The 26,168-nt window shown below is 37.1% G+C and overlaps 1 protein-coding gene across 2 annotated transcripts in view; it reads left to right on the forward strand.

The window, feature by feature from the left end:
* Positions 1–26,168, forward strand: part of pik3r5 (phosphoinositide-3-kinase, regulatory subunit 5) — a 33,195-nt gene that overhangs the window by 2,234 nt on the left and 4,793 nt on the right. Inside the window, exons 1-15 of one of the 2 annotated variants that reach the window (XM_089134113.1) lie at positions 6,402–6,476; positions 8,386–8,496; positions 11,730–11,830; positions 13,651–13,719; positions 14,680–14,818; positions 15,153–15,222; positions 16,653–16,827; positions 17,257–17,425; positions 19,080–19,148; positions 19,361–20,223; positions 22,832–22,957; positions 23,250–23,381; positions 23,708–23,801; positions 25,188–25,264; positions 25,353–25,446. In XM_089134113.1, coding sequence (XP_088990239.1) covers positions 6,467–6,476; positions 8,386–8,496; positions 11,730–11,830; positions 13,651–13,719; positions 14,680–14,818; positions 15,153–15,222; positions 16,653–16,827; positions 17,257–17,425; positions 19,080–19,148; positions 19,361–20,223; positions 22,832–22,957; positions 23,250–23,381; positions 23,708–23,801; positions 25,188–25,264; positions 25,353–25,446 — 2,299 coding nt within the window. In that variant the 5' untranslated portion in view covers positions 6,402–6,466. Of the gene's footprint in view, positions 1–6,401; positions 6,477–8,385; positions 8,497–11,729; positions 11,831–13,650; positions 13,720–14,679; positions 14,819–15,152; positions 15,223–16,652; positions 16,828–17,256; positions 17,426–19,079; positions 19,149–19,360; positions 20,224–22,831; positions 22,958–23,249; positions 23,382–23,707; positions 23,802–25,187; positions 25,265–25,352; positions 25,447–26,168 lie in introns of those variants that run through there. The other variant, XM_039691447.2, reaches the window with a different exon arrangement.

Consider the following 26,168-nt stretch of genomic DNA (forward strand, 5'->3'; position numbering starts at 1 on the left):
AAGTTTGAGTCATAATTTGAAGTGAAAGTAACTCCTTCATAAACAGACATAGGCGTTGGTAATGTCTGACATGAAAGACATGCTAAAGTTGTTTTGTGTTTAACCTCTTCCTGTTTGTATATGACAGCAGGGTTCATATCTTTTCAATCAATTTCATATTCCTCACTGTTTTTACCTGTGAACTCACACACCTGGCATATGGACAAAATGTGATCCTTTCCAAATATAGAATGTGCTTTATTTATTCTACATATTTATATTCCACTGGCACACTTATTTATCCACATCAGATACACGAATCAAATACTCAAGCTGCGTATGACTGAATCATATCGGTTATTCATGATAAAAGGAACTCACACACAGAAATTCTGTTCAAACAGACTGGATACAGAACAATAATAGTATGTAAATTCGAAATATGTACACTACATTATTACATCTTTAGACGGGCACTTGTAAATTTCACAATATGGGGATGTCCATAAGTTTAATTGGTAAAAATAACAAATGTATTCAGATCTTTCTAAAGTTATTTTTCTGTGAAAATAATAATATATATATATATATATATATATATATATATATATATATATATATATATATATATATATAGTTCAGATGCAAAAGCCTCTAAGTGCCATTTGAAATTTTCTTCTAAAATGATCATTTTTATCAAGCTTATATATTTAGGTTCAGTAATTTCACTTAAATGACAATGAAGATTATATGAATTGCCATTTAAGTGAAATTACTGAACTTAAATATACAAGCTTGATAAAAATGATCATTCTAGAAGAAAATTTCAAATGGCACTTAGAGGCTTTTGCATCTGAACTCTTCATATATATATATATATATATATATATATAATTTAAAAAAAGATACTGAACACCATATACAGTACACATTAGACATACAGTAATGGCCAAAAGTGATGTCCAGCCTAAGAAAATTGACATCCTCACCCTTAATTCAAATTATTGTTGTTGTTGTTGTTGTGAGTCAAATTGTGCTGACATAATTTTTTGGTCGGGCTGTCATACAAAAACATTATGAACACATGCAAAAACAAGAGAAATTTTAATAACTGATTATGTTGTAGTCAATATATGTTTTTTTTTTTTTTTTTTTTGTAAATTTAAATTTACCTTTAGGTAAATCTGACAGAATCTGACATTTGAGAAAAAAAATGGGATAAATTACAGTCACAGGTTTTATTTTTCTATGACAAAAAAAAATAAATAATAATAATAATAATAATTATATATATTATTATTATTATTATTATTTTCTTCGTATTTTGATGGTTTTATCAAACTTGAATGAGAAAAAAACCCAAACTAATGCCCATCACTTTTGCTCACTACTGTGCACAAAATGTATTTAAAAAATATTCAAAGGCTTTAACATGCAAAGCAGCAAAAACTAAACAATGTAGAAAATGTTATTACTAAGAAAATTTTTATTTTAATTAACAAATTTAGACACTTTTTTCCCCCCACAATGAATTTGCTTGTTTCCTTGTTCCCTCAGTTCACTGTTGTTCACAATACAACAGGCTCTCAAACTGAGGTGAGTGTAAAGTTCCCACAGGTACCAATAGAGGCTAAAAAGGAAAGAATAGAGTTCCTCATTTCCGCCTAGACAGGAGCAAATCAGCATCCTGGTTCTGGTAAATATTGCACTGCGATAGATCCCCTGCATCCTACTGTATCTGCTCAACTGGGCCACTGTGTTGTCGGCAGCATATAAAAAGGAAGCACTTACCGTTGAATGTTGTCACCATTGTTCGACTGCTGTTATTTCCTAAAACGATTACGGCGGGGGGAGTTTGGCCTTATTGTTGTGGGAGGGAGGGATGTGGATGAGAAGACTCTAGGCTCACAGGAGAAGGCGCATTGGGGATATTGGTCCCCATCAATCAGAGAGTCCACACAATGAGCGTCGACCCCCTCGCGGTGTGGGAGTCTATCACAGTGGCCGATCGCACCACAACAATGGAGAAACACCTGTTTCCTCGGCAAAGCTCGGGAGCAACCTTCCTGTACAGGGCTGTTGGAAATATGATCAGGAGAAGGAGCTACAGTAGCTGAGATGAACCTTCACGCTGGGTCACAGTGGGAACGTGAATCAGCTGGGATGAAGAGAGCATCTCATCAGACGTGCTGCTAGGATTTGAGGTTATCTTATGTGGAATTTAGTGTCCAGTGTTCGTACTGTCCAGATTTCATAATGCATCTGTTTAAAAGTCTCAAAAAGTTGTAGTGTGGTAATGTGGTATTGTACTGTTTTTTTCACTCAAATAATGGGTAAAATGGCTAAAACTGAATTTCATGCTTGTTTTTTAAAAATCAAAACATCCAAATTTTGAACACTTTGCTGCTAATGTACTTCAGGCAAAGGCCCTGGTTGCATTTCACTCATTCGGCTCATAGTCTGTGCACCTCAAATGCCTCTTTGCTTCACATAGGAAGTTTGCTGGGATTGTGTTTTGTGTTGCCCAGATGAAATCATCCTCTCACATAAGAGGATGTGAACACATCCTTTTACGTGTCAACAAGGTCACTTCCACATTTTCAGAGGTTGCAAAACGAACAAAGGGCCATAGGCATCTGACTGACTGATGGCTGCTGGTCACTCGTTTGCACCAGTTTGATCTTTTATTATGCCACTAATGATCACCTAAAAATGATCTAGAACAGAGCTTCTCAACCCGGGAACCCTCAGCAAACAAACAAAGGGGCTGCAGGAGTAATATACATCAATAAATATAATATTTTAACTTATCCTAAATAATTTAGGTCATTTTACAATAAGCCTACATCCGTCACTGCAGGTATTAGCTCATCCTTTTTAACATTAGCTAATAAAAATCCAGCTGTTCATTTTTGTGTTTGTATGTTAACACATACAAATTTTGATTTGTATTATGAAATGAACATAAACATAGATTAATAAATGCTGTAGAAGTGCCCTTCATTATTAGTTCATGATAACTAATGTAGTTAACTAATGTTATATGAAAGCTTATTCGAAAGTGTTACCATAACACCATAATATGAAATGCAAAGGTCCCTTTAAAAATGCTAAAAACTGATCAAATCAAGATGTAAACTGATAACATGTTTGCTGATAACATCTTTCCTCTCAGTAACTTGTTTCTAGAAAACTTCTGACAAGGCTAAAAGAGAATGTGTTGGCTCAACAACAACAAAAACATTAACGCAACAGTTTACATAATTATGAGTACATTTGCATTCAACCAACAATCTACATTGAGATAGAGGAACTTAATCATTAGCATAAACACAATTTTAAAGTTGATTACTCAAAAAAAATAAATAAATAAAAATAAATAAATAATTCGCTCCAACTACCAGAGTTGGAACCAATTAATCTTATCTATTTCGGTTCAACTGAACAGAGCCCCTAAAGGGACCTTTGCAAAAATAAAAATAAATAAATAAATAAATAAAAATAATAATAAAAAAAATAATACAGACTTTCACATACTCACAAGAAACTATTGTGTGCTCACGTGCTGATTTTTATTTTATTTTGTAGAAACCATACACCAAAGATGCTTTAATAGGCTATATATTTTATTTGACAGATGAGCAACTGTTTGGATATGCATTCATTAACAGAAAACTAATCATTGTTATGTAGCTAAACTCAGTTAGTCTTTTTGTTTCAATCTTGTTTGCTTGATTTATCGCGAGTACCATTTTTTACCACCTAATATTGATCTAGCTCTCTGCAGTGTGCAACAAGTGTCTCATGTAGTCGCCTCCGAGCGAACGCACAGAGTAGCATTAACAACTTTGAACACACTCAAATGTATCTAATATGACAAAACACTTTTGTTTTGAACAAGCGACCCCTAGCCGCAAAAAAATACATAGTGTGCCTTTAAGTTGTTGTAATGATCAAGATTATTATGTCAACATAATGCTAAAAAATAATGTTTGCAACTTGAAATCTTTACTTCAAACAATACATTCAATAAAAAAACAATTAAATTGTTTAACTTGCAGCCATGCATTTATTTTGAGTTGTGGAAACAGGTCCCCTAAAGTTCTTTTTAACTTTTAATAAATCAATGCTACCACTTTCTGTTCATAAAAAAGTTTAAAAACAAGCGGCTTTGTTTTGATTACAGCAGGAATAACACTATTTTAGCTATAGTGGAGAATCTTTGACTGAGAACCACTAAAATAGATGAAAAAACATGAGGAAAAGGACCCAAGGGATCTAACTAAGACCAAGGTGCAAGACCGGAGCACAGAACGTTTTAATATATTTATTAGTACAAAATGACCAACGTTTCGACGCACATGCGTCTACTTCAGAGTCAAAACATGATGAAAAACATGTTCTTAAAAGTCCCCACATAGGCTAACTGTTGGAACTTTTAAGTATCTAGGCATTCTTGATAATATCTAGGTTCTTGATAATATCTGAGTTTTACAGATAACACAGACTATATTTTTAAGAAATGCTCACTCCTCCGAAGACTGAACTGCCTGGGCGTCCGTGCTCAGGACTTTTAACATGTTCTTAAAAGTCAACACATAACTGTGGGAACTTTTAAGTATCTAGGCATTCTTGATAACATCTAGGTTCTTGATAACCATCTGAGTTTTACAGATAACACAGATTATATTTTTAAGAAATGCTCACTCCTCAGAAGACTGAACTGCCTGGGCATCCGTGCTCAGGTTATTGAGCTAGTGTATACATCACACACATTGAACGCGTTTTAACCTTTCATATCTCTGTTTGGTTTAGCCATTTAAACTGCAAACATAAGAACAAGCTTAACAGGATAGTGTTAATGGCTAGTAAAATAGTAGGAAAACCCCCAAAACACCTGACCGAATTTTACACTGATAGAATTTATGGATATGGAGGTCAATGGCTGTCAACTGTCTGGTTACCAATATCTTCCTTTATGTTCAGCAGAAGAAAGAAATTCATACAGGTCTGAAACAAATCGAGTATGAGCCTAAATTATGTCAGAATTTTCCTTTTCGGGTGAACTATCACTTTAAAGTTTTGTCAGTCAAAAATGCAATGTAGCCCATCCTCTCAAATTGTGTTTGACTTCATATAGTCGAGTCTAAGTCAAGGCGTCAAGGAGTCAAGTGTGTAACAGAATGTGACAGAAGATCAAAGACATTTTAACAGGGGTTTAGAAATTATAAATTATATGATGAAGAAATTAAATACCTATTATACATAACCTGCACTATGTCTCTATGTGTACAAATGTAAATGATTTAGGCTACAACAATTAGTAATTGATTGGGGGAAAAAAACCACATTTCACATCTGTGTTGTAATTTAATTTGCACCTGGCACCTGTTAATAAGGGTGCAACTTTGTGTAAAAATTAGTCAATGAAATATCAATCAAATGCAAACAAAGCTTTTTGTTCACCTGTATAATGGAAAAGGCAATCATAAGTTCAATGATGAATTAGTTCCTTCCAGGCAATCTGGTAAGGCTGTAATAGAGCTTCATAGGGTCATTAAGGCCATATCAAGCTGTTCCCACTATTGCTCGCAGGCCTATTGTTGCGCTTGACAACAAGTGACTTGTAACAATAACAGATTGCCTTAAATAACCTTAAATCAGACACCAGTTATAACTGCTTTAGGTTTCGTTTTTTCATCCTGGTAACTTGTTATTTGCGTGGTATTGGAGTTCTCTTAAGTTTTCTTAAGTTGCTTAATGACTGACAAACCAACATGTGGGTTTTAAACTTTTGATTTCTCTTGAGCTATAAACACCAGCAAATTCCCCCTAGCAGTGACCACAAAAAAAAAAAAAAATTATATTTTTGGATTTCTGTTGCATAATGATTTAATTTTGCTGTTCAAATTTAACATCTAGCCTACATCCGGTGTTTTATTAGATCATAAAAAGCCCCTGACAAGGAAATCAGCTTAATTTCAACACTGGTCTGCTTTTCTTAAATTGACATACTGTCCTATATGTGATGGTTTGACATTCAGAAGTTTAACCTTAAATTATAATTAGCTGATTTAAAAAAAAAAAAAAAAAAAAAAAATAATAATAATAATATATATATATATATATATATATATAATTGTAGCTTTTTTTACATTTTCGAAAAGCTTCTTTGAAATCGTCTCGTAAAACAGTTTTTTCTTTCAACTTGATTTTAAATCCATCATAGTTTAATCCTAATAAAACAAACATTGCGATTATCTATCTTGAAACACTGTCTAAAATAATCTCACTATTTCATAATTTTATTTATTTTACATAGGTTCCCTTGTAAAATAGTTTGTATCACAACAACAAACATTTGCTCACAGCCCTTGGTCTATATTATGCGGCGAGCTCTCGGTTTATGCAAATCCACTTTATGACGCCTGACGCTTAATGGGCCACACCACACCACACCACACGCTAGCGTGTTAATGCAACGTGAATGATGTTTGGTGAGTGATGAGTCTTGTATCCGTTAGACATTAGACAAGTGTTTACAAGCAGACAACTGAAGCAAAAAGCTTGACTCTAGTTTATCATCTAAAAATATTGGTGCTTTGAGTTGAATGACTCAGATGACTTAATATCTCTTTGAATGTTTGCCTATGGTTTGGGGGATTTTTTGTTTTGACATTGGGGAAGTTTACTCTGAAGTAAAAATACAGCATCTAATATGAGCCAGAGCCACACTTACCGGCGGTACATTACATTCAAGTTAATGTTCTAATGACCAAAAACCTTAATTTGTATTAAAAACGATCCACAGAAACGCAACAAAGGTCCGTTCACACACAACGCATTTTTTGCGTTTAAAAACGGGATATAGTAGAATGAAATGAATTGAAAAAAAGAAAGTTTATTTAAGTTTAACTTGAAAGCTCGTTTACGCGAAAGCAAAAGTCCAACATGTGATTATAGCCAGTGTTTGTTTACATAGAGACAGTGGGAAAGCAGCGTAGTGGAATGGGATAGCCTTGTTCTGTCACAACTTACTCATCCTCAGGTTGTTCCAAACCTGTATACATTTCTTTGTTCTATTGTACACAACAAGGATATTTATAAGAATGTTGGAGAACAGTCAGGGCACAATTGACTTCCATAGTATTTTGTTCCTATAGTTAATAGTCCCCCAATGGTCCCCTGGTTACAAATTTTCTTCAAAATATCCTCTTTTGTGTTCAGAACAACGACATTCATATAGGTTAAGAAATTAAATATACAGGTTTGGAACAACTTGAGGGTGAGTAAATGTTGACAGAATTTCCATTTTTGGGTGAACTATCGCTGTAATATATTTAAGGATTCTATCTACAGTAGGCTGTATTTCTGTCACAGCTGCACTTTAAAAACTGCCAATGTCAGCCAAAGTTTAAACATTTAGCTGAACTAGTCAAGTTGTGAATTTTAAACATTCATTGGTCACTGGCTCACTGGGTGAAAAAAAAAAAATCACCATATGCGGAACTTTGCATTTAGGAAAATTAGTCTGGTGGAAGAGAAATATAATTTGTCATGCTTTAATGTCATTGCTTTACTCCTACTTTAGCTTTATTGGGGAATTATTTCTCTCATAAAAGGATTCTTTTGATTTCAAAACTTGCATATGTAGCCTATATGTAGCCTGTGCATGATCTGTATTTCAATCTACATAATGACGTTTTTCTATTATTTTTTAACTCTTAGTCACCTCATTTTTTAAATTTTTTAATTTTTTTGTCTCATTAGAATCTTAAAAAGTAAGAGCCCTAATTATTTGCTAATTGGTCAGACTAGTTCTTAACACAGTCTTAACTTAGTGGCTGCAACTGGTCCCTGTGGTTGTCTTTTCCCAGGCAACATACTAGTATTGTTTATTGCAAGATAGCAGGTACCACAGTGAATGTAAACTTTAAATGTTATAAGGAAGAAAAACAAACAGTAGGCAATCCCCGTAATAATCCCTAAACACGATAGTTCTCTTGAAATTCTCTGACACCGGGTAGAACATTTTCCTAAACCTCAATATCACATGCAAAGGATGCTGTGTGTTTACTTCCCTGAAAAAGACACATGCGTGTGTTTGTCTATGCAGATATCATTATCTGGAATGATAGACATTTTATTACACATGCTGCTACTTCTTTTAGTTTAGACAAGCTGTGTCATCGGATGTACAGTAGAGCCAGACTGAAACCTCAAGCATAAAAGCGTAACAAAAATGTTCTTTGATCTGATCTGATTGAAATTCTGCCATGGACATATAAGTAAGCTGTCCAACTGTATTATGTAATATTTTCTTGATATTGTATTTGCAGATCAGAGATAGGAGGCAATGTTTTGCAGCTTTCTTTATATGACTTTAGCTCTTATGTTTCTTTATAGTAACAGTCAAGATGCAGCACACCTCGTGCACAGAGGACCGGATCCAGCATGCTCTGGAAAGATGCCTGGATGGACTCCGGCCATCAGAAAGCCTGGCACAATCCTGGAACGGTAGGGCCACCCCACTTACCCTCTGCTGCTGCTGCTGATGGGTCGCTGTTGGTTGACATCACTGTTTCTCATTTCTTTTTTTTTTAACTTCTGTTTTGTGGAATTTACATGTGTGTTCTTCCTTTCTCATTTTTCTCATTGGGTTTCAATTGAGCCTATTTCACTGATTGGAGTTTAGGTATAGCCTGAGTTTCCCACAATTTTTGCGCAGCACGATTCACGCTGCTAGGCAGTCTGGATACCATGGACCAGAATTTTTGCCTCATCTAGGGAACCAATCACAGAATGGGGAGGGAGCAGCAAGACGATGATGATGTCTATGTCTATGCGACACACCGAAGCAGTTTGTTTATGGATCAAACATGGCAGCAGACGCGAAGTTACCTTTCGATTCAGCCTTAAATACATACGTCTTCTTCCTCGTCTAATTTCTGTCGCTCTACAAACGTCATCTGGTATAATTGAAAATGATTGGGTATGAGCTATATGGACAGGCGCATTTGATAGACATTCGTAGCACCCAATAAACGGCTCTGGGCATTCATAAACCACGCCTCAAATATGAGAAAATTAACATGTGGTTCCAAGACCATGTCTCAATCTCAATGAGCCATGGTCTGACGTTAGCCAGCCTAGCATTTGGGTTGGCCTGCTGGTTGATTGTAAATTGGCTTCCCAGTGTTAATTCATGCAAATAATTCAGTGACACAACAATCTTCTTTTTTTTTTGTCTTCACCTTATCCACAAGTTTCCGAGGGGCGCTCCTGTAAAAAATAAAGTGGGTGAAACTTCCGGCGAGGCGGTGGAAGTAGCATTCCAATGGTATTTTGTGTGTTAGTTAGCGAAGAGGCTAGCTGTTTTTCGGAGAATTATTTTACTATTTAAAGACGCAAATCTTTATGAGCGATGTCGTTACGGAGCTCAGGGACAGCATGTGCTGTTCGCGGTTATATGTATAACCGGACTAAACTAATTCAGTGGCTTAAACGTGATTGTTTTGAACATAAGCTGAAAACGAAATCAGAGTGATCCTGCCAACGACTGTAGTTTCCATCACCTCCCAAAAGAGGACGAATCTTCCTGTGTACATATGTTTAAATTCTTAATATTCTATAAACTCTATCAGCATGTGATTGGCTGTTCGCTACTGATGTTACACCTAAACTCATGATCAAAGCCCGTGTTGACAGAATACCAAATGTGCCAGTTAATGTATTCAAGTAGCACATTCATTTATAATTTTGAATAAACTCCAAAGCACAATGACTAAGTATGTATTTTTTATTTTATTTTAATTGTTTGTCAGCTCGCACAACTGTCTGTCACCATGCCTTGATGTGTATTGATTATTAATAATGTTATTATAATACTCCCAATCAACTACTGCGGAGGGTAAAGGCACTGTTATTTCACCCTTTTGAATTTCGTTGAGGTTGTGTTCCCCCATCGTTAGCTAGTTTGGATCGCTAAAACTTGAATGACTGTCAACTGTTGAATGAACGAGTGTTAAGCATGTCAAGCCGCGCTTTGTTTACTTCGAACCGGAAGTCGCGCCCACTTTTGATGCAAGGCCTCATGGGGCGTAGGAAACTTGTGGATAATTTATTCAAAAGTACATGCATATCGTTCCTAAACAGGAAATAGTATTATAGAGAGAGGACCCCTGCAGATCATCATGACTTTGTGTCAATAAGTCCTGTAAAATATCATATAAAAAACATGTATGATAACATATTTTCCTTGCTTTATCATAAAAGGGTCCACTTTTATGATAAAGCAAGGAAAATATGTTACTTCCCACACCCGCACCTGATTGTGAACCAAACAAAATGCTACTTTTCCATTATAAAAGCAGTTTTTAACTAAATGGCGTCAAATGTCCCACTGTGTTTTTACCAATGGCAGTCACAACCTTTCCTGTCGTGTTGTTGGTCATCCCGTCCCCTACGTAAGGGTGACCAGGTAAAAGAATGGTTCTCTGGATCTCTTTGGCTGTCGAACCGGCTCTCAAAAGGTTTTGTTGGAAAAGGAGTAAAAGATGGCATAATACACAGCTGTGATACACTAACATATTGGGAGAGCTGAATTAGGACTGATTTGTTTTTATTTCTGTTTTGCATATAATCTTTATTAGTTGTGTATTTGCCTTGGTAGGTGTTTTTTATATACCAGGAAACTGTTTTTTGTATTAGGACAAAAAAAGATTAAAACCCATCACATTCACATCTACATGCTGTTATAATTTTGTGTGTGTTAAATGTGATGCGCAGTGTGACATTGTGGATTGATTCAGAAAAAAGATGTTATTCTCAGAGTCTGTTCTAACGTAAATGTATTATTTTACACCTTCACTTTTAGCAGTTTTTAACTGAATGGCCTCAAAGATGGCTTGACACATGGCTGTGATACACTAACATATTGGGAGAGCTGAATTAGGCCTGATTTGTTTTTATTTCTCTGTTTTGCAAAGGGCATGAATAGAATCTTTGTTAGTTTTGTATTTGCCTTGGTTGGTGTTTTTATGAACCAGGAAACTCGTTTTTCTATTAAGACAAAAAAAGATCACACCCGTCACATTTACTGATAAACGTTGTTATCATGTTGTTTGTGTCAAATGTTCTGTATTGTGTGACATTGTTGTTAGATTCAGAGATGTTCTTCTCATAGTCTTGTAAAGGAAATGTACTATTTGACACCTTCAGTTGGGCAGGAAGCTGAGATGCATTTTGTCCTTCGAATAAAGTGTAATTGGTATCAGTCACTGCAGATCTTTAGGAAAGCTTTGAGTGCTCAGCTTTGCATCGTTCATGTTCTAAATATATGAGCTTCTGAGGTTTACACACAGTTCTATCACTAAACCAGTATGGTATGTTTACGCTGCTGCTCTAAATTTTTATACCGCAGTGAGTATGTTCTTCTCAGAATTTCTAACCAAATCTGCACATCACTGTTTAGAGCAGGGAACCTGTTGACCCTGGCCTAAACAGCAAAGATTTCGGGGAAATACTCAGTATCGTGTAATTAACCAGTCCTGTCCTGTCAGATGTGTGTGTTCTTTATGTGTGCGTGACTCATTTGGTGCTGTTCGGGTTGTGTAGTGCCTGTGGTTACATGCATGCTTTGGGGGACTTGTTTACTAATATCATCTTCATCTGAAGTTAGTCACACATTTGTGCCAGTTTCACAATTAGGGTTCTTATTGGTGGATATCTATGTTTGTGTGTTTGTGCAGCTGGTTGGTGTATGAACCGCTGGAGTCTAGAAGAGCTGTTAAAGAGAGACCCAGAGAACTTTCTCATTCTACTGCAGCAAATTCTCAGAAAAGCCAGAGAGGTGAGTACGCATGTAAACACACAGCTATCTGAACAGAATACTACACCCGCGTAGAGGTGATAGTTTCTGTCACGTTTGTGTACTGTCTTTCCCTCTGTGTTGAGATCTCTATGCCCCCTTGTGGGCTCTGCAGGATGTGACAGATAAGCTCTGATCTATCCAAAGTGTTGTTTATAATTATTTGTAGTTTATAATTATTTGAAATTGGTGTTGGTTATAATTAAATTAAAGGTACACTATGTAGCTTTTTTTTCAGAATTAACAATATTTAAATAAGGAATCAGTAAATTATAAAAAAAAAATCCGAAATGTATTTTTGACCCTGAATCACTGTGGTAAGCCTTTTATAAGTGTTTATTTTTTTAGACGGGACAGGTTTTCATGGGAAATTGCGAACTTGTGTCACGCACCTGTGCGTGTCTCATCATGTCTGTAAAATTATTTTCTCTATTGATTTTGATCTCAATACTAGTGCAGGAATCATTTCCAGCAGGTTTGAATGTCTTTGTTTTGCCCGTTATTAGATAGGATATTATGACCACAATATCATTATGTGGATCTAGTTAATCTGTGTTCAAACTTTGTCGTGTATATGGTGTGGGAGTGTAGGTTAGGTCTCAGAATGAGCGAGAAGGTTGACATGGATCATGCTAAATCTCAAACCTCAAAAAGAGAAGAGTTCGCAATAAAATGAGAATCAACAATGGCTTGGCTTTTTGAAGATAGCGAGAACTGAGGCATATTAAAGAGTTAGTTCACATTTAGTGAAAATTAGCCAATGATTTACTCACCCTCAAGTCATTCTAGATGTATATGACAATCTTCTTTCAGACAATCGGAGTTATATACAAAAAATATCCTGGCTCCTCAAAGCCGTATAATGGCAGTGAATGGCCGTTTCTGTTTTGAAGTGCATCTATCCGTCACACGGCTTTTGGGGTTAATAAAGGCCTTCTGAAGCGAAGCGATAAGTTTGTGTAAGGAAAATATCCATATTTTAAACTTTATAAAGTAAAAAAACTAGCTTCCAGCCAAACGAACATACAGATTCGACTTTACTGTTAAGCGCAACTTGCGTGAGTAATTCAACGTACTGCTGATATTTACACTAAGCAATGAAGCACTTTGCTACTTCCGACATCATAAGTTGCGTAAGTTGAGCTTTAGGTGTTAGTAGACTCCGAATGTTCGTTTTGCCCGGAAGCTAGAATTGTACTTTGTGACGTGTTAAATATGGATATTTTTCTTACACAAACTCATCGGTTCACTTCAGAAGGCCTTTATTAACCCCCCTGGATCCATGTGGAGCACTTTTATGATGGATAGATGCACTTTTATGGATGTATATAAGAAAAGACCTTTTTAATATAACTCTGATTGTATTCATTTGAAAGAAGAATTTCATATACATCTAGGATGACTTCAGGGTGAGTAAATCATGGGCTAATTTTCACTTTTGTGTGAACTATCCCTTTAAATGTTGTAAAAGCAACGAGATGGTGTTTTTATTATTCAGTAGGTGAGTAGGGTATTTTATTGAATGGATAAATCGCCAAGTGCAGAGTTGATTGTAAATCATTATCTATTGTAAAGCGTCATATTTACCTGAACAGACCAAAGCAATGTTCTTCCTCAAAATGCATGCAGTTTTGTTTTTTAAACAAAGGGGCCAAATGTTGCATAGTGTTCCTTTTTGAGTTTAGCAAAATGTATTTATTTTAAATGACTTTATATCTGATCAAGGATAAAGAGTAAGTTTGTCTGTACAGTAGGTGGTATGTGAAGGTGGTGATGCTGTATATCTTTCTCTGTTGTTTTAGATTCAACAGGACTGTCATTACGAGCTTGTGGCCCCTCTGGCTCTCATGTTTGAGTCCACACTCCTGCAGGTAAATTGGACACCGAGTTGATCTTTCGTGAACAAATTTACCAAAGCCTTGTAATCAGAAACTACTAGGTTTTGTAGAATTTGTTTGTGTGTCTTTCTTTTAATTTAGACAAAAGATTCATACACATACAACTCAGTGATGCAACACTCATTTTTGTCTGCATCATATATATATATATATATATATATATATATATATATATAAGCAATTCATACATCAGTGACTTGGTTCTCATCTTGGTAGTTTCAAACCTGTATGAATTTATTTCACACAAAATGTGATATTTTGAAGAATGTCGGTAACCAGACAGTTGATGTTGCATAGTAGAAAATAAAATGCAATGGATGTCCCATCAACTGTTTGGTTACCAACATTCTTCCAAATATCTTCTTTTGTGTTTAGCAGAAGAAAGAAATTCATACAGGTTTGAAACAACTTAAGGGTGAGTAAATTATGACAGAATTGTCATTTTTAAGTGAAATATTCCTTTAAGTAATTTGGCATAATCTTTTATTATTATATGTTATGCTTCGCTGCTTATTAATACTTTAATTTTTCAGTCAAAGTCAGCTAAGAATTGTCTAATTAAAAAACATTGTTATATTAAATTGTGTGAATCTTAATTTTTTGTTATTTCTGAAAACCTTTTTTAAGGTTTTGAAGTTTAAGGAATTTAAAAAAATATATAAAATACACCTTAATGAAGATATATTTACTTTTCAGTTTTGCTATACTAACCAACTAATAAAAAATATGAAATGTATGTACATTTTTCAGGTTTTCATTCAAAATATTCTGCTAATAATGTCATTTGTAGTAATTCAGTATTAAATCAGAAATAAGAATGTGGAGTCAGACTTTTGGACTCTTTGTTACAAAAATTGCTCTCAGTTTGGGCTTTATCTTATTTACTCAGAAGCTGATTTTAATAAAATCACATGTCTTTTTTTCTCTTTGCAGGTGCCTTTTTGTCCATCTAATGGAGAGATTCTGACAGAAGCTTGTGAAGTGTTTCATGGCTTCCTAGCGTGGCCTGAACCCTACTGCAGTGTGTGTCGTAGCCTGCTCTCCACCTTAAATCAAGAGCGTAGAGCTCCAGGTAGCACATTGACATCAATTCATTCAAGATAAACCATCAGGCAACTGACTGCCTTACTGACTAGTAAGGATCAGCTGGTTAACCTTGTCCCCCAATCATCATTTTAAACAAGAAAAGTGAAGTAACACACTGCCCCCCAATGGTTTCAGGAAGCATTGCAATTATTTTCAAAATAAGTACTACACTTGTTTTTCCGTTTTAAGAGCACTGGTAGTACCTTAAAGATTACTTAACGGACACTGTAACGTCAGGGCATTCACTAAGATGTTGATTTGTTACTTAATGTTAAAATCTGATGAAATAATGTGTTCTTGTGTGTGTTTGCTTGAATCAGGAATTTCGTACCACAGACTGGTAAGAGAGGAACAAGGCCTTGCCGTCTCCAGTCAGCGTTCTAAGATCATGTGAGTGTGTTTCCACAGAAGCAGGAGGAAATCCTGTTGTGTCAGTTATTGCTCAGCCCTTTGTGGTTGCACACTTCACCTCTCGCTTCCTGTGTTAGTTCTTGGATATCCCGAATTGAATTGTCATATTATACGTCTCTTTTAGGATGACATTAGGACATTGGCCAAAATATCGCAAACAATTGCCCTGCTAACAGTAAGATTCATTATAAGTATCTTAACAAATCCTTTTCTGTGTGAAATTAAATCTGTGTTCACTGACAGAATGTGCACAATGTTTTTTAGACAGGGCAGCATGGTAATACCATGTTTTTATTATTATTATTTTTTTTTTATTATTTGAAGGTCCCTGTAAATACCATGGTATATAAATATGGTAATTATTTAGTACAATAGTATAATTCAATGGTTCTCAACTGGCAGGTGATGTGTCATAAGTCTCTGTTTCTTATACTACACTAAACAATACTACAATGCAAGTAATGAAATATGAAATAAGATAAGATGAGAAGATGAGAAAGAAAAGTGATGTTGATATCAAAAAGTTTTGCATCCAGTCAATATTATTTGTCATTTGGCAAATGGCAAATACAAATATAAATATAATATTTAGCGTGGTATTTGACACTAATCCACTACCATTCAAAAGATTGAGGGTTTTTCTTTTAAAGAAATGAATACTTTATTTCAGCAAGGATGCATTACATTGTTACAGCACAACTGTTCTCAACATTGATAAAATAAGAAATGTTTCTTGAGCACCAAATCAGCATATTAGAATAATTTCTGAAGGATCATCGACATGTGACACTGAAGACAGGAGAAATGACTCCTGAAAATATCTGCTTTGCCATCACAGGAATAAATTCAATTTGAAACTATATTAAAATAGAAACAGTTATTAATTCTATTTTACTGTAATCTTACATAAAGTGAGTTTTTACCTTGTTCAAGCAAAAGTATTGTAACATGTCACTTTGTAAAAAAAAACAGTACGGCCTGTAGACTTAACACTTAATACACATGCTCATGACGTCACCGTTTTCGCAAATTTTTGTATTTTACACGAGACTATACTTTTTTCAAAAACTTGCAATTTTAACCCCCTTTTCAAAAATATGCATTTTCAGGACCCCAAAACGCTGTTGTCATCGAACGCCAAAATGCATAAAACGGTTTTGTGTAAACGGACTCTTAAAAAAAAAAAAAAAAAAAAAACACATTCACCCCAAACTTTGTAGCTAGGACAAGTGTCTAGCCACAATGTGTTTATATCATACAAAATGGCTTTAATTTGAACATGTTTTTTGTTCTACTCAAATCAAATACGCTAGAAAATAATGATTATAAAGCTTATCTGCTGTGTTTGCTCAGTGTTTCTGCTTCACTACAGTGATGTTTTCTGATGTTTTTTCTTTTTTCTGTTGCAGTACGGTGTTGTTGATGAACCCGGCTGAGGTACCTGCTGAGTTCCTGTCTGTGGCGGAGCAGCTCAGTGGAGCGGAGGTCTCACAGAGAGAGAGTAGCGTTACACTCATTAAACACAGTTTCCAGGCAGTGCTGGGAACTAAATACCCACTACAGTCCATCAGCGGTGCTCTGCAGGTACACCTCACATCACAAGATATTTGCTGTTTTAATGCACTCCAAAAGACTTGAGTTGATACTGAGTGTACAATTGTGTGCATCAGATTATGAATGAGAGTGTGTAAAAAGTGTGGGCGTATCACTCTGTGGGAGTCAGGACTATCTACTGGGGCTGGGGGTTGATTCGGATGTGTGACCAAATGACTCATATGTGGGTGGCTAATGGAGAAGAAATAGATGGGTTGAGTGGGTCTAATAGATGGGGAAAGCTTGTTATAATAGTTTTACTTGCAAAAGGTGAAATTCACTTTATGTGAGATTACTTGGATGTTAGAAATCAGGGATGACTTCATTTGAAACACTGCTAAACATTTATCAGATTCTGACTTTGAATGAGTTGCAACAGCATAAGAGGATATACTCTATGACTAAGTTGTTCCTTTTCAGTGCCTTGGAGACGATGAGTTGGCACAAGTCCTCTCCTCAGTGAGTGACCTTCTAGAGTCTGCAGCGGCCATGACAGATGTAGATACAGCTCGAGAACATATGGAGAGTGGCCTGGAGGCGCTACGTGAAAAACTTAACATACCAGCCTTCAATGGCTCGATGTCAGATGGTACAATCTTACTTTCTACTGTACTTCTAGCCCACCTCACAAACCATAAAGAGACAGTGAAATGTGCTTTCAATTGCTACCAGACTTGAGTCCAACATAATATTAATTAAGCTTGAGCATTATGAAATTTTAATGTTTTTTTTTTTTAATTCCATTTTTTTTTTCTAAATCAGTGGTTCTTAAACATGGGACACGGCCCACTAGGGGGCCTTAGCAAACTTACATGGGGTTAATAAGTCTTAAAATAATTTAGATTTAGTTATATTAACATAATCTTAACTTAACTGTGTTCATTATACCATCAATTACCATTCACTAGTTTTCAACAATATAAATGAGGAAAAAAATACTGTATAATAGAGAGCCTAAGTCCCGCCCCTCCACTTCCGGCTCATGGGACCTTATTTCGGAAAAAGTATGAATGGTAGTCAATGGCGAGAGACAACTTATCTTTTTATACCGTCTGAACTGTGCCCTCAATTACACATGTGATGTTTGTCAATTTAAAAGATAATTCTGAAAGTCAAAAACGTCGCAGTTTGTCATACAACAGAAGAGTGACATTTAGTTTTATGTGAAAATCGCTCTATGAACTACATCTCCCGGGAAGCGAAACGAGATCCGCTGCTCGTGTGTGTGCAGTCTGGTACAAAACACTCAGGTAGGACGGCGTAACGTTACGATTATAACGTAAGACTGTAGAAACAATGACAGACAGCCTCAGTAAAGTTAGCTTCATTCATTGAGAGAAAATGTGCGCCTTTGGGGTTTGTAGTCTTTGTAATTATGTATTTTTACAGTCTTATACCTCAACGGTTTCACATCAAACTGCGACTTTCTTTACTTTAAAATGTATCTTTTAAATCGACAAACATCATACGTGTAATTCAGGGCACAATTCAAACGAGATCAATATATTTGTTGTCTCTCGCCATTGACTACCATTCAATATTTTTCCGAAATAAGGTCCCATGGTGGTCGACCGGAAGGGGAGGGACTTAGGCTCTCTATACACACATAGATTATGCTGCATCATTGACTATCTGGCCAAAGTATTTGGACACCCTCTATTTAAAGCATGTGGCAATTTCAGCCAACATCTCAACAAACATTTTAGTAGAATAGCCCCTTTTTTGTTGCAGAATGACAATGTGAGTTTCATATTGAAACCGTTTACGGAGTATAATGGGGAAGAACGTTGTGACGTGCTTGCGCAATCCCACTGACCACCTGTGAGATGAATTGGAACCTCAGCTGCTAACCACGTATAGTCACCTTATATGCTGTTGACTGAATAGGATTAAATCCTTGTAGCCATGTTTCCCAGAAGAATGGAAACTGTTATAGCAAACTCCCTATTAAAGCCAATGATTTTGAAATATTTGGGCATCCACATACTTTTGACCATTTGAATTTGTGGTTTACATCCTATAGGGTTTCATGGTTGTTGCTTGGTGGCATACTACTCTATTTGTCTGGGCAGCAGCGGTACATATTACCTGGCACCAACTCTTAGAAACTTAACCAAGATGGATGGCCAACATGAAGCAATAAAGCTGATGGCATGATTTTTCGGCTTGGGAAACAGTGGTGTGTTGGGTTTGGAGTGTGCTGGTGATTAATGAGAAAGACTTTGTTGTGTTTGTGTCACTAGGGGTTCTTCAGACGCTCAGCCTTCCAGCAGCCAAGTGCTACACCTTCCATTGGGACAAGGATAATTTTGGTAGGACACAGAATTCAAGCCAGTCCCAATTTTTTTTTTCTGACGATTGAAACATTTGTTTGGCTGTTTTGGAATTATGAACATTATAAGAATGCTTTCCAGACGCTTTGATTTAGTTTCAAATATCGTTAAAGGGGTTCATGAATTGGAAATGAATCCTCCATCTAATAATGACCCTCTGAGTCATGATTTTCCATCTTTGTTTTTGCTAGATGTTCTAAACGACCTTCTAGACATAGAGTCTGAATTGACCTTATCTCAAACATCTGAGGGCATGGAGGAGGATGATGATGTAGACAATGTTGACGTGGAAGATGATGAATATGATGTCTTGGAGGAAGGGTTTGTATCAAACGGTTGCACTGACTATCGTGCCTCGACCTTCTCCACTGTCTCCTCCCTTTCCACTGCCTCCAAAGACTCCATGTTCTCCACGGTGTCGGTCGCTTCCTCCGAATACTCTCCCCGTTCCACGCTTTCGTACTCATCCCAAGCTTCGGGTACGGACAGTGACTTCTGTGAGGACGCAGAGGACGACAGTCTGAGCACACCATATGTGTCCAAGACCAAAACCACCGCACGACTTTCCAAGTGCCTCTCACGACTCTTCAAACCTCGCAGCAGCAACTCTCTCTGTCGAGCCAAGAGCCTGGGCACCCCTGAGGCTAAAGAATTAGTGATCGTCCGCTCTAAGAGATCCAATTCTCTGCCACAGCAGGTGCGGCTACGGAACTCTGATTTCGGGTTACCAGTGGCCCCCCTCTCGCAGCTGCAATACGTTTGCTACAGGAGAAGACCCATTCTGAGTAGCGATGATGAGGAAGGGCCAACGGGGGCCACTACGCTCAGAGTGGTGGTGTTTGGGGCAGATCATGTGGCAGGGAGGGTTGCTCGTGCCTATGGCAGTCTAAGGAAAAGAGAAAGAGACTGTCCGCACCTCAGCAAAGCCTTCAAGATGAAGTTTTTCTTTGTGCCTGTACGGCGGGATGCAACTCCAGCCGGCTCTTCGTTGAGGAACTCGGGTTCTTCTCTGCAGCTCTCAGCAAGTCCACTGAAATCAGCCATCTCTAGCATTGTGAGTGAAATTACAACACTGATGTTTTGCTTTTTTTCATGTACACTAAGGTATGTGTATAGTGACGTTTAGGACTGGGTATCGAGTATCAGACTGATCTCATGAAGTAGCGTGTGTATGACGCGCCAATTCGTATTTCCATTTTTGGCGTGCTATCAAGACGCATAATCGCTTTTCAGCGTGTTTATGAACGCCGTTGACTTAACGTTATATAAATATATGACTTACCTCAACCCCATCCCTAAACTTAACCGTCACTGGGGTTAATGGCATTTATGACTGGACATTTGACGGCGTGTACAGACACGCGGAATGACGCAAACGTTAATGGTGTAGACATTATACACGCATACACGCGGATAGCACAAAATGCGTAGAGATAACACGTCACTTGACTCGAAAGTGGCATGTATGTTTACGCAAAAGTCATGATGTCATCTTGCGAGTATGATGCTTTTTAGGCACAGACTGAATTGCCTTGTCGTGCGGTATGAAATTTCTATACCTAAGGGGTTAATCTCTTTAACATCAGTGAGCCAATAAGCATGCAGCATGATTAGCTGTGGCGAGGCATCAAAGAATAACACTAGTATGCTCCGGTTATGCCCAGAGACTACTTGCCTCACAGACATGAGAAATATGGACAAGGCATATAGAAAGCTTGAAATGATCCAATTCAAATGAAAAACAAATGCTTTCTGATTACATAATCCAAATAAAAGGTGCATTTCTTCCTAAAGGTGCGCGTGCATACACTATACTGCAGAGATGTGGAGTCAGCAACGTCATCTTCATCTTAAACAATTAATTTTTTTAGTGATACCCAGCCCTAGTGAAGTGTGTAAAATAATTGTGTCATCAGGATAATAGACATTTTGCATTTATTAGCTGGTCCACACGGTTGCGACACTCAGCATGGTGTTTCAAGTCCAAAAGCAATTAAAGAGACAGAACTTTAAGAAACTACTGGAGACGCCACAGCAATAAACTCCCACATTAATCAGCAATTGCAATTCTAGTAAAAAAACAAAAAAAAAACAACGTAAAGTTATTTTTAAAAAAAATTTGAAGAGAAATAGATGCAGACATTGGACAAAGATAAAACTAATATGCTTGTGTCTGCACGCTATCAAATGATGTATATTAAGAAAGGCTATGCTTTCAGCTATGTTCAGAAGTTTTTACTTCAAAACTTAAGTATACTTTGGGCTTTAGGTTTTATTCATCAGGCTTAAGAGACTGACTGCAAAAATCATCAATTTGGACAGGAGCATACACACTTCAGCCAAAATTTCACTTCTCTTCTCAAGTGCTAATTCCTGTTCGGTTTACAGAATTGTACTATTTTACACATTCAATCACCAAATTCACCTATGAAAAATTAGGTAGTGATATCTGAATTTGCTTAAAATCTGAAAAGTGTGTACAGAACCAGTTTTTAATGAAAAGTTCATCAGAGAGTGTGCCTCTCTTCTCCAATTCAGTAGCCTGGTTAAAACCAGACCATTCTCAGTTAGAACTGAGTTATGCTCTGGCAAAGCGTCATAGACAAATCATTTCCAGAGGGGCGTCACCAGCGGACGTCGCGGGTAGACCTAAAACCAATCACAGCGATGAAGGAGATGATGTTTGCAGAGCGGCGGCCGGCGGAAAAAACATCTCCGAGTGTTGTTCTTTGCTCGGTTTTTAACAAAAAGGAAACGTTCAAATCGCTTAAAAACAGACGCTGATTCGATCGAGTGATGTTCGACGGCAGCATCCATCTTTGAAATGTAGGCTACAAAATGTGCTTCAAAATCCCAGCGCTGTCGTCATCGTGTAAACCCCGCCCCAACGTTTCTGATTGGTGCCGCGATTTCTTCGGACTGGAAACGGGTTTGAATGAGCTCTTTGCCTAACTAACTTTCAGAGCAAATCTAAGTTTGCTGGAATTTTTCTGGGTTTTCCCAGGCTACCAATTCAGTTGTGTCTTGACTCTTTTGTAAATTTTGTCCCATCTTGCTCACTTCCGTAGCTCTCACCAGCCCTGCAGTAAATGCAACTACTAAATTCACTATGATGAAAAGGCCATTCGTGTTTGTTGCTAGCCGCAAGCCGTGGCTGTAATTATCACTGCGTCAATCATTACAGTTTCACATGTGGTTCCTGTATTCCAGACACACTTGAATCACCAATTTAGGAGATATACTCCCACATTTAAGTGTGGTTATCTCTCTCAGATCTTTTAGTGTGTATGGGCCACATTGCTTAATTGGATATCAAACCACATCTCTGAGGTGTTAATCTGGTCTAGATGGTATTCCAGCCTCGCTAAGCTATTCTGGTTTCTCTTGATGGTTTTAGTGGGAGTTTTGGTCAAATCAGGTCATGCTGGGACAATTTAAAGACAAACTTAGCCAGGACTGAAGACAGCTAGACTTAAACTAACCTAAGGGTTCATCAGGCATATGGATGTAGATGTTTACTCCTGGTCTAAGCTAATAAAGTCCAACACTACTTGTACACACTTTGAAGTCAAAACAAATATGATTTTGTTTTCATTCAATTCAGTCCAGACATTCACATGTACGATTTTGATACAGAAACATTGGTATTCATTTATCAACAGGATCTCAGTGTGAATGGGACGGAGGACAGCACCAACGACATAGCAAATCTGCTGGGAATGCTGGACCCCTGGTATGAGCGTAACACTCTGAGCCTGCTGGACCTACCCGTGAATGTGTTGTGCCAGGTGACTCTCACGTCTACACAAACTCATTCACATGAACAGACAATGCATTCATATCCAAATAATCAGTAAGAAGAACAAACATCAGTAAACCTTTCATTGTATGGCAAACAGTTTTCGGCAGGGTCACACACGCACACAAAAAACCCACATCCCATAAAGCCATTCATATAAGGAACTTGCGTGTGTGAAAGTGTGTTTTGTATTGTTTTGATTTATCACCATGCCCCACCCCCTCCCCCCATAAAATGAGTGATGAACAATGTATTTATATAAAGCGTTCTTGCCTTAACAGCAAACATCGAAGATTGACTCAGATTTGTCCGAGGGCGCTGCTGAGGGGCGTTTACCGATATTTGCTGACCTGGTGCTCCATTACTGCCGCTATGCAGCCCGCCCTGCCCTCATTCAGCTCTATCAAGCAGAGGTGAATAAAAACATGCCATTTCCTCATTCTGTGGCAGTTCCAGTCAAACAATTTAAAGTTGTACCATAAAAGGTTTATAAATAGATATACTTTTAAGTTATATATTTTGTTTTAATAAACTGTACATTCATTAAATTTTGTTAGTTTCCCTGAAAAAATTGTTTAAGACACGCTCTATGACGTCTACGTACATTTTTAGATGTTTCTTGGTGTTTCAACTACTGACTACAGTATTCTTTTCTGGCCTATTTTGTAACTTGCATCTTTTATGACCATAATGCAATCCAATAGTTTCACAAAAGTTGTATTCCTATTCTTGACTATAGTTGACACTAGCTGGAGGAGAGAGACGGACTGAAGTGTTTATTCATTCTCTGGAGCTGGGCCACACAGCTGGTACAAGAGCCATCAAGGCCATGGGTGAGTGTGAACAAACATCAAGATATAATTTCAGATCTTTCTTTCTATCAATGGCCAATTTCACATCATTTGATGTTTTCTCAGTATGCTTTTCTTTCAGAAACTTTCTTTTTTTCCATGGGTATATTAAAGCAGTCACCAGGACAATGTTCCTTTCTAAGCATATATAAACAAATGAGCCAAAACATTATGACCACCTGCCTAATATGCTATTGGTAGACTTTAAAAGACCCCCTGAAGGTGTCCTGTGGTACCCGGCACCAAGATGTTAGCAGGAGTCCTGTAGGTTGCGAGGGGTCGCCGCCGTGGATTGAACTTGTTGGTCCAGCACATTCCTCAGATGCTCAATTGGATTTAGATTTGGGGAATTTGGAGGCCATAGCAACATTTTGAACACACTTTTAAGGGGAGTACCTGGTCTGCAAAAACGTTTCGATAGCTGATGTGTCAAACGGCTCAAAAGTCCATGTGATGTAAAAGAAAACGGACCAGACCAGCTTCTTCAACTGCTCCAAGGTCCAGTTTTGCAGCTGATTGACTACACAGCCCTTTACTCAGAATGTGATGCTCTGTGTGTTGTGACACATTCCCCCCAGTGCCATCATTAAAATGTTGTGCGACTGGTGCCACAGTAGACCTTCTGTAGGCTCAGACCAGACAGGATAGCCTGCGTTGCCCTCATGCATTGGTGAGCCTTGGGTGCCCAACACCCTGTTGTCTGTTTATGGTTTTTCAATTGGACCACTGTTGACCGGGAGCAACCACAAGCGGTGCCGTTTTGGAGATATTCTGATCCAGTCGCCTTCCCCCCTTGTCAAAGTCGCTCAGATCTTTATTCCTGCAATTTTCTCCTGCATTCAACAGAATGATTATGAGAACTAATTTGTTTGCTTACCATCTAATCTACCCAGTCCTTAGTATGTGACTTTGCTAGGAGATGACCAATGATATTATTTGCATCACCTGTGACTGGTCATAATGTTTTTGGCATGTACATGCTCACTGTTTCTTTGCTATCTTTCAACCCTGGACAATCACCCTTCCATAACTCAAAAGAGTGTATTGAATCGCTGACACAAGTCATGCGAAAGGGCTTAGTGTGTGTATTGCTCTTTACACTTTGTCATTGTGCAGCATGCTGTTGTCTCCATAATTAACTGAAATATTTTTTTTGGGTAGTAGCAGACCACAAGATCATATATTTCTGAGCAACGGAAGCAGCTTTAAATTCAGACTAATCAAAAATATTTATACATCATAAAAAAAGGAAGAAGAACTTTTTGTATCCTGTTATAATAGCTGTATTGTGTTTTGTAGGTTTGTAGTTAAGGTGACTAACTTGACTTCCTTTCTAAAGAATCAAATATTTTTATTATATGATTACAGGTGCTGCCAGTAAGAGATTTGGCATTGATGGAGACCGTGAGGCTGTTCCTTTGTCACTGGAAGTGACTTACAACAGAGTAAGACAAACCATTCCAGTGTTTTGATTCATTTTAAATGAATATCCGTTTTCATTTATCCTCTCTCTTTTTTTGCTTTTACTTTCAGATACATGTCAGTGGCAGAAGTCAGAAGACGATGTCAGAAAAGTCCTGCACCTCCATAAACCTGTTAAAAGCCTGCAGGAATCCTGAGGAACTAGGTAGAAATGAACATTGTCATCAGTATAGACAGAACGTTTACGTTTAAAACCATATTTTAATTATGTTTATAATTATTTCCATTTATGTTTAATGAAATGATGACTGAAATTAATTGATATGCTTATAAATTGTAAAATCACTGTTTATGCACTGTATATACACAGTAAAAATCCCATTTGTAAAGTCGGCACAAAATCGATCCAATGGCGGAATTCGATTCGTGGTGAAGGTTTCACACATGTTCTGTCATTCCCATGTCATTTTTAGTGTTTTTATTTATTTTGAGAAAAATGTACAACATTTTGTACAATAAGAAAGAAAACTTATATGGCTACTAATTCCCCTCTAACCCACCCCCCACCCACACCCTCCCCATAGCACTTCGGGACATTGAGCATTATCAAATAAAAAGGGAACAAATAAAATTAATTTAAAAAGATGAATAAAATAATGTTATGGCAATGCGATTTTTATTTAAATGCAACACATTTAATCTTATGTATTAACTCGTTTCATCTGACTCCATAAAATGAAAAAGGTTTATCAATGATTCTGTGCATCGTTTAATACGTTAATCCTTGACTATTCCTTTTAACTCTAATGAAAATAAAGACAAAGTCTGTTAGAATAGTCAATTATAACAATTTAATATGTCAGGTAAATGTATTATTACAACTCCACAAGATAATCAGAGCAAACCATCGAATGTTTTTTAGGACAC

The sequence above is a fragment of the Pimephales promelas genome, chromosome 8, assembly GCF_988280905.1.
Source record: "Pimephales promelas chromosome 8, fPimPro1.hap1.1, whole genome shotgun sequence".
Classification (NCBI taxonomy): domain Eukaryota; kingdom Metazoa; phylum Chordata; class Actinopteri; order Cypriniformes; family Leuciscidae; genus Pimephales; species Pimephales promelas.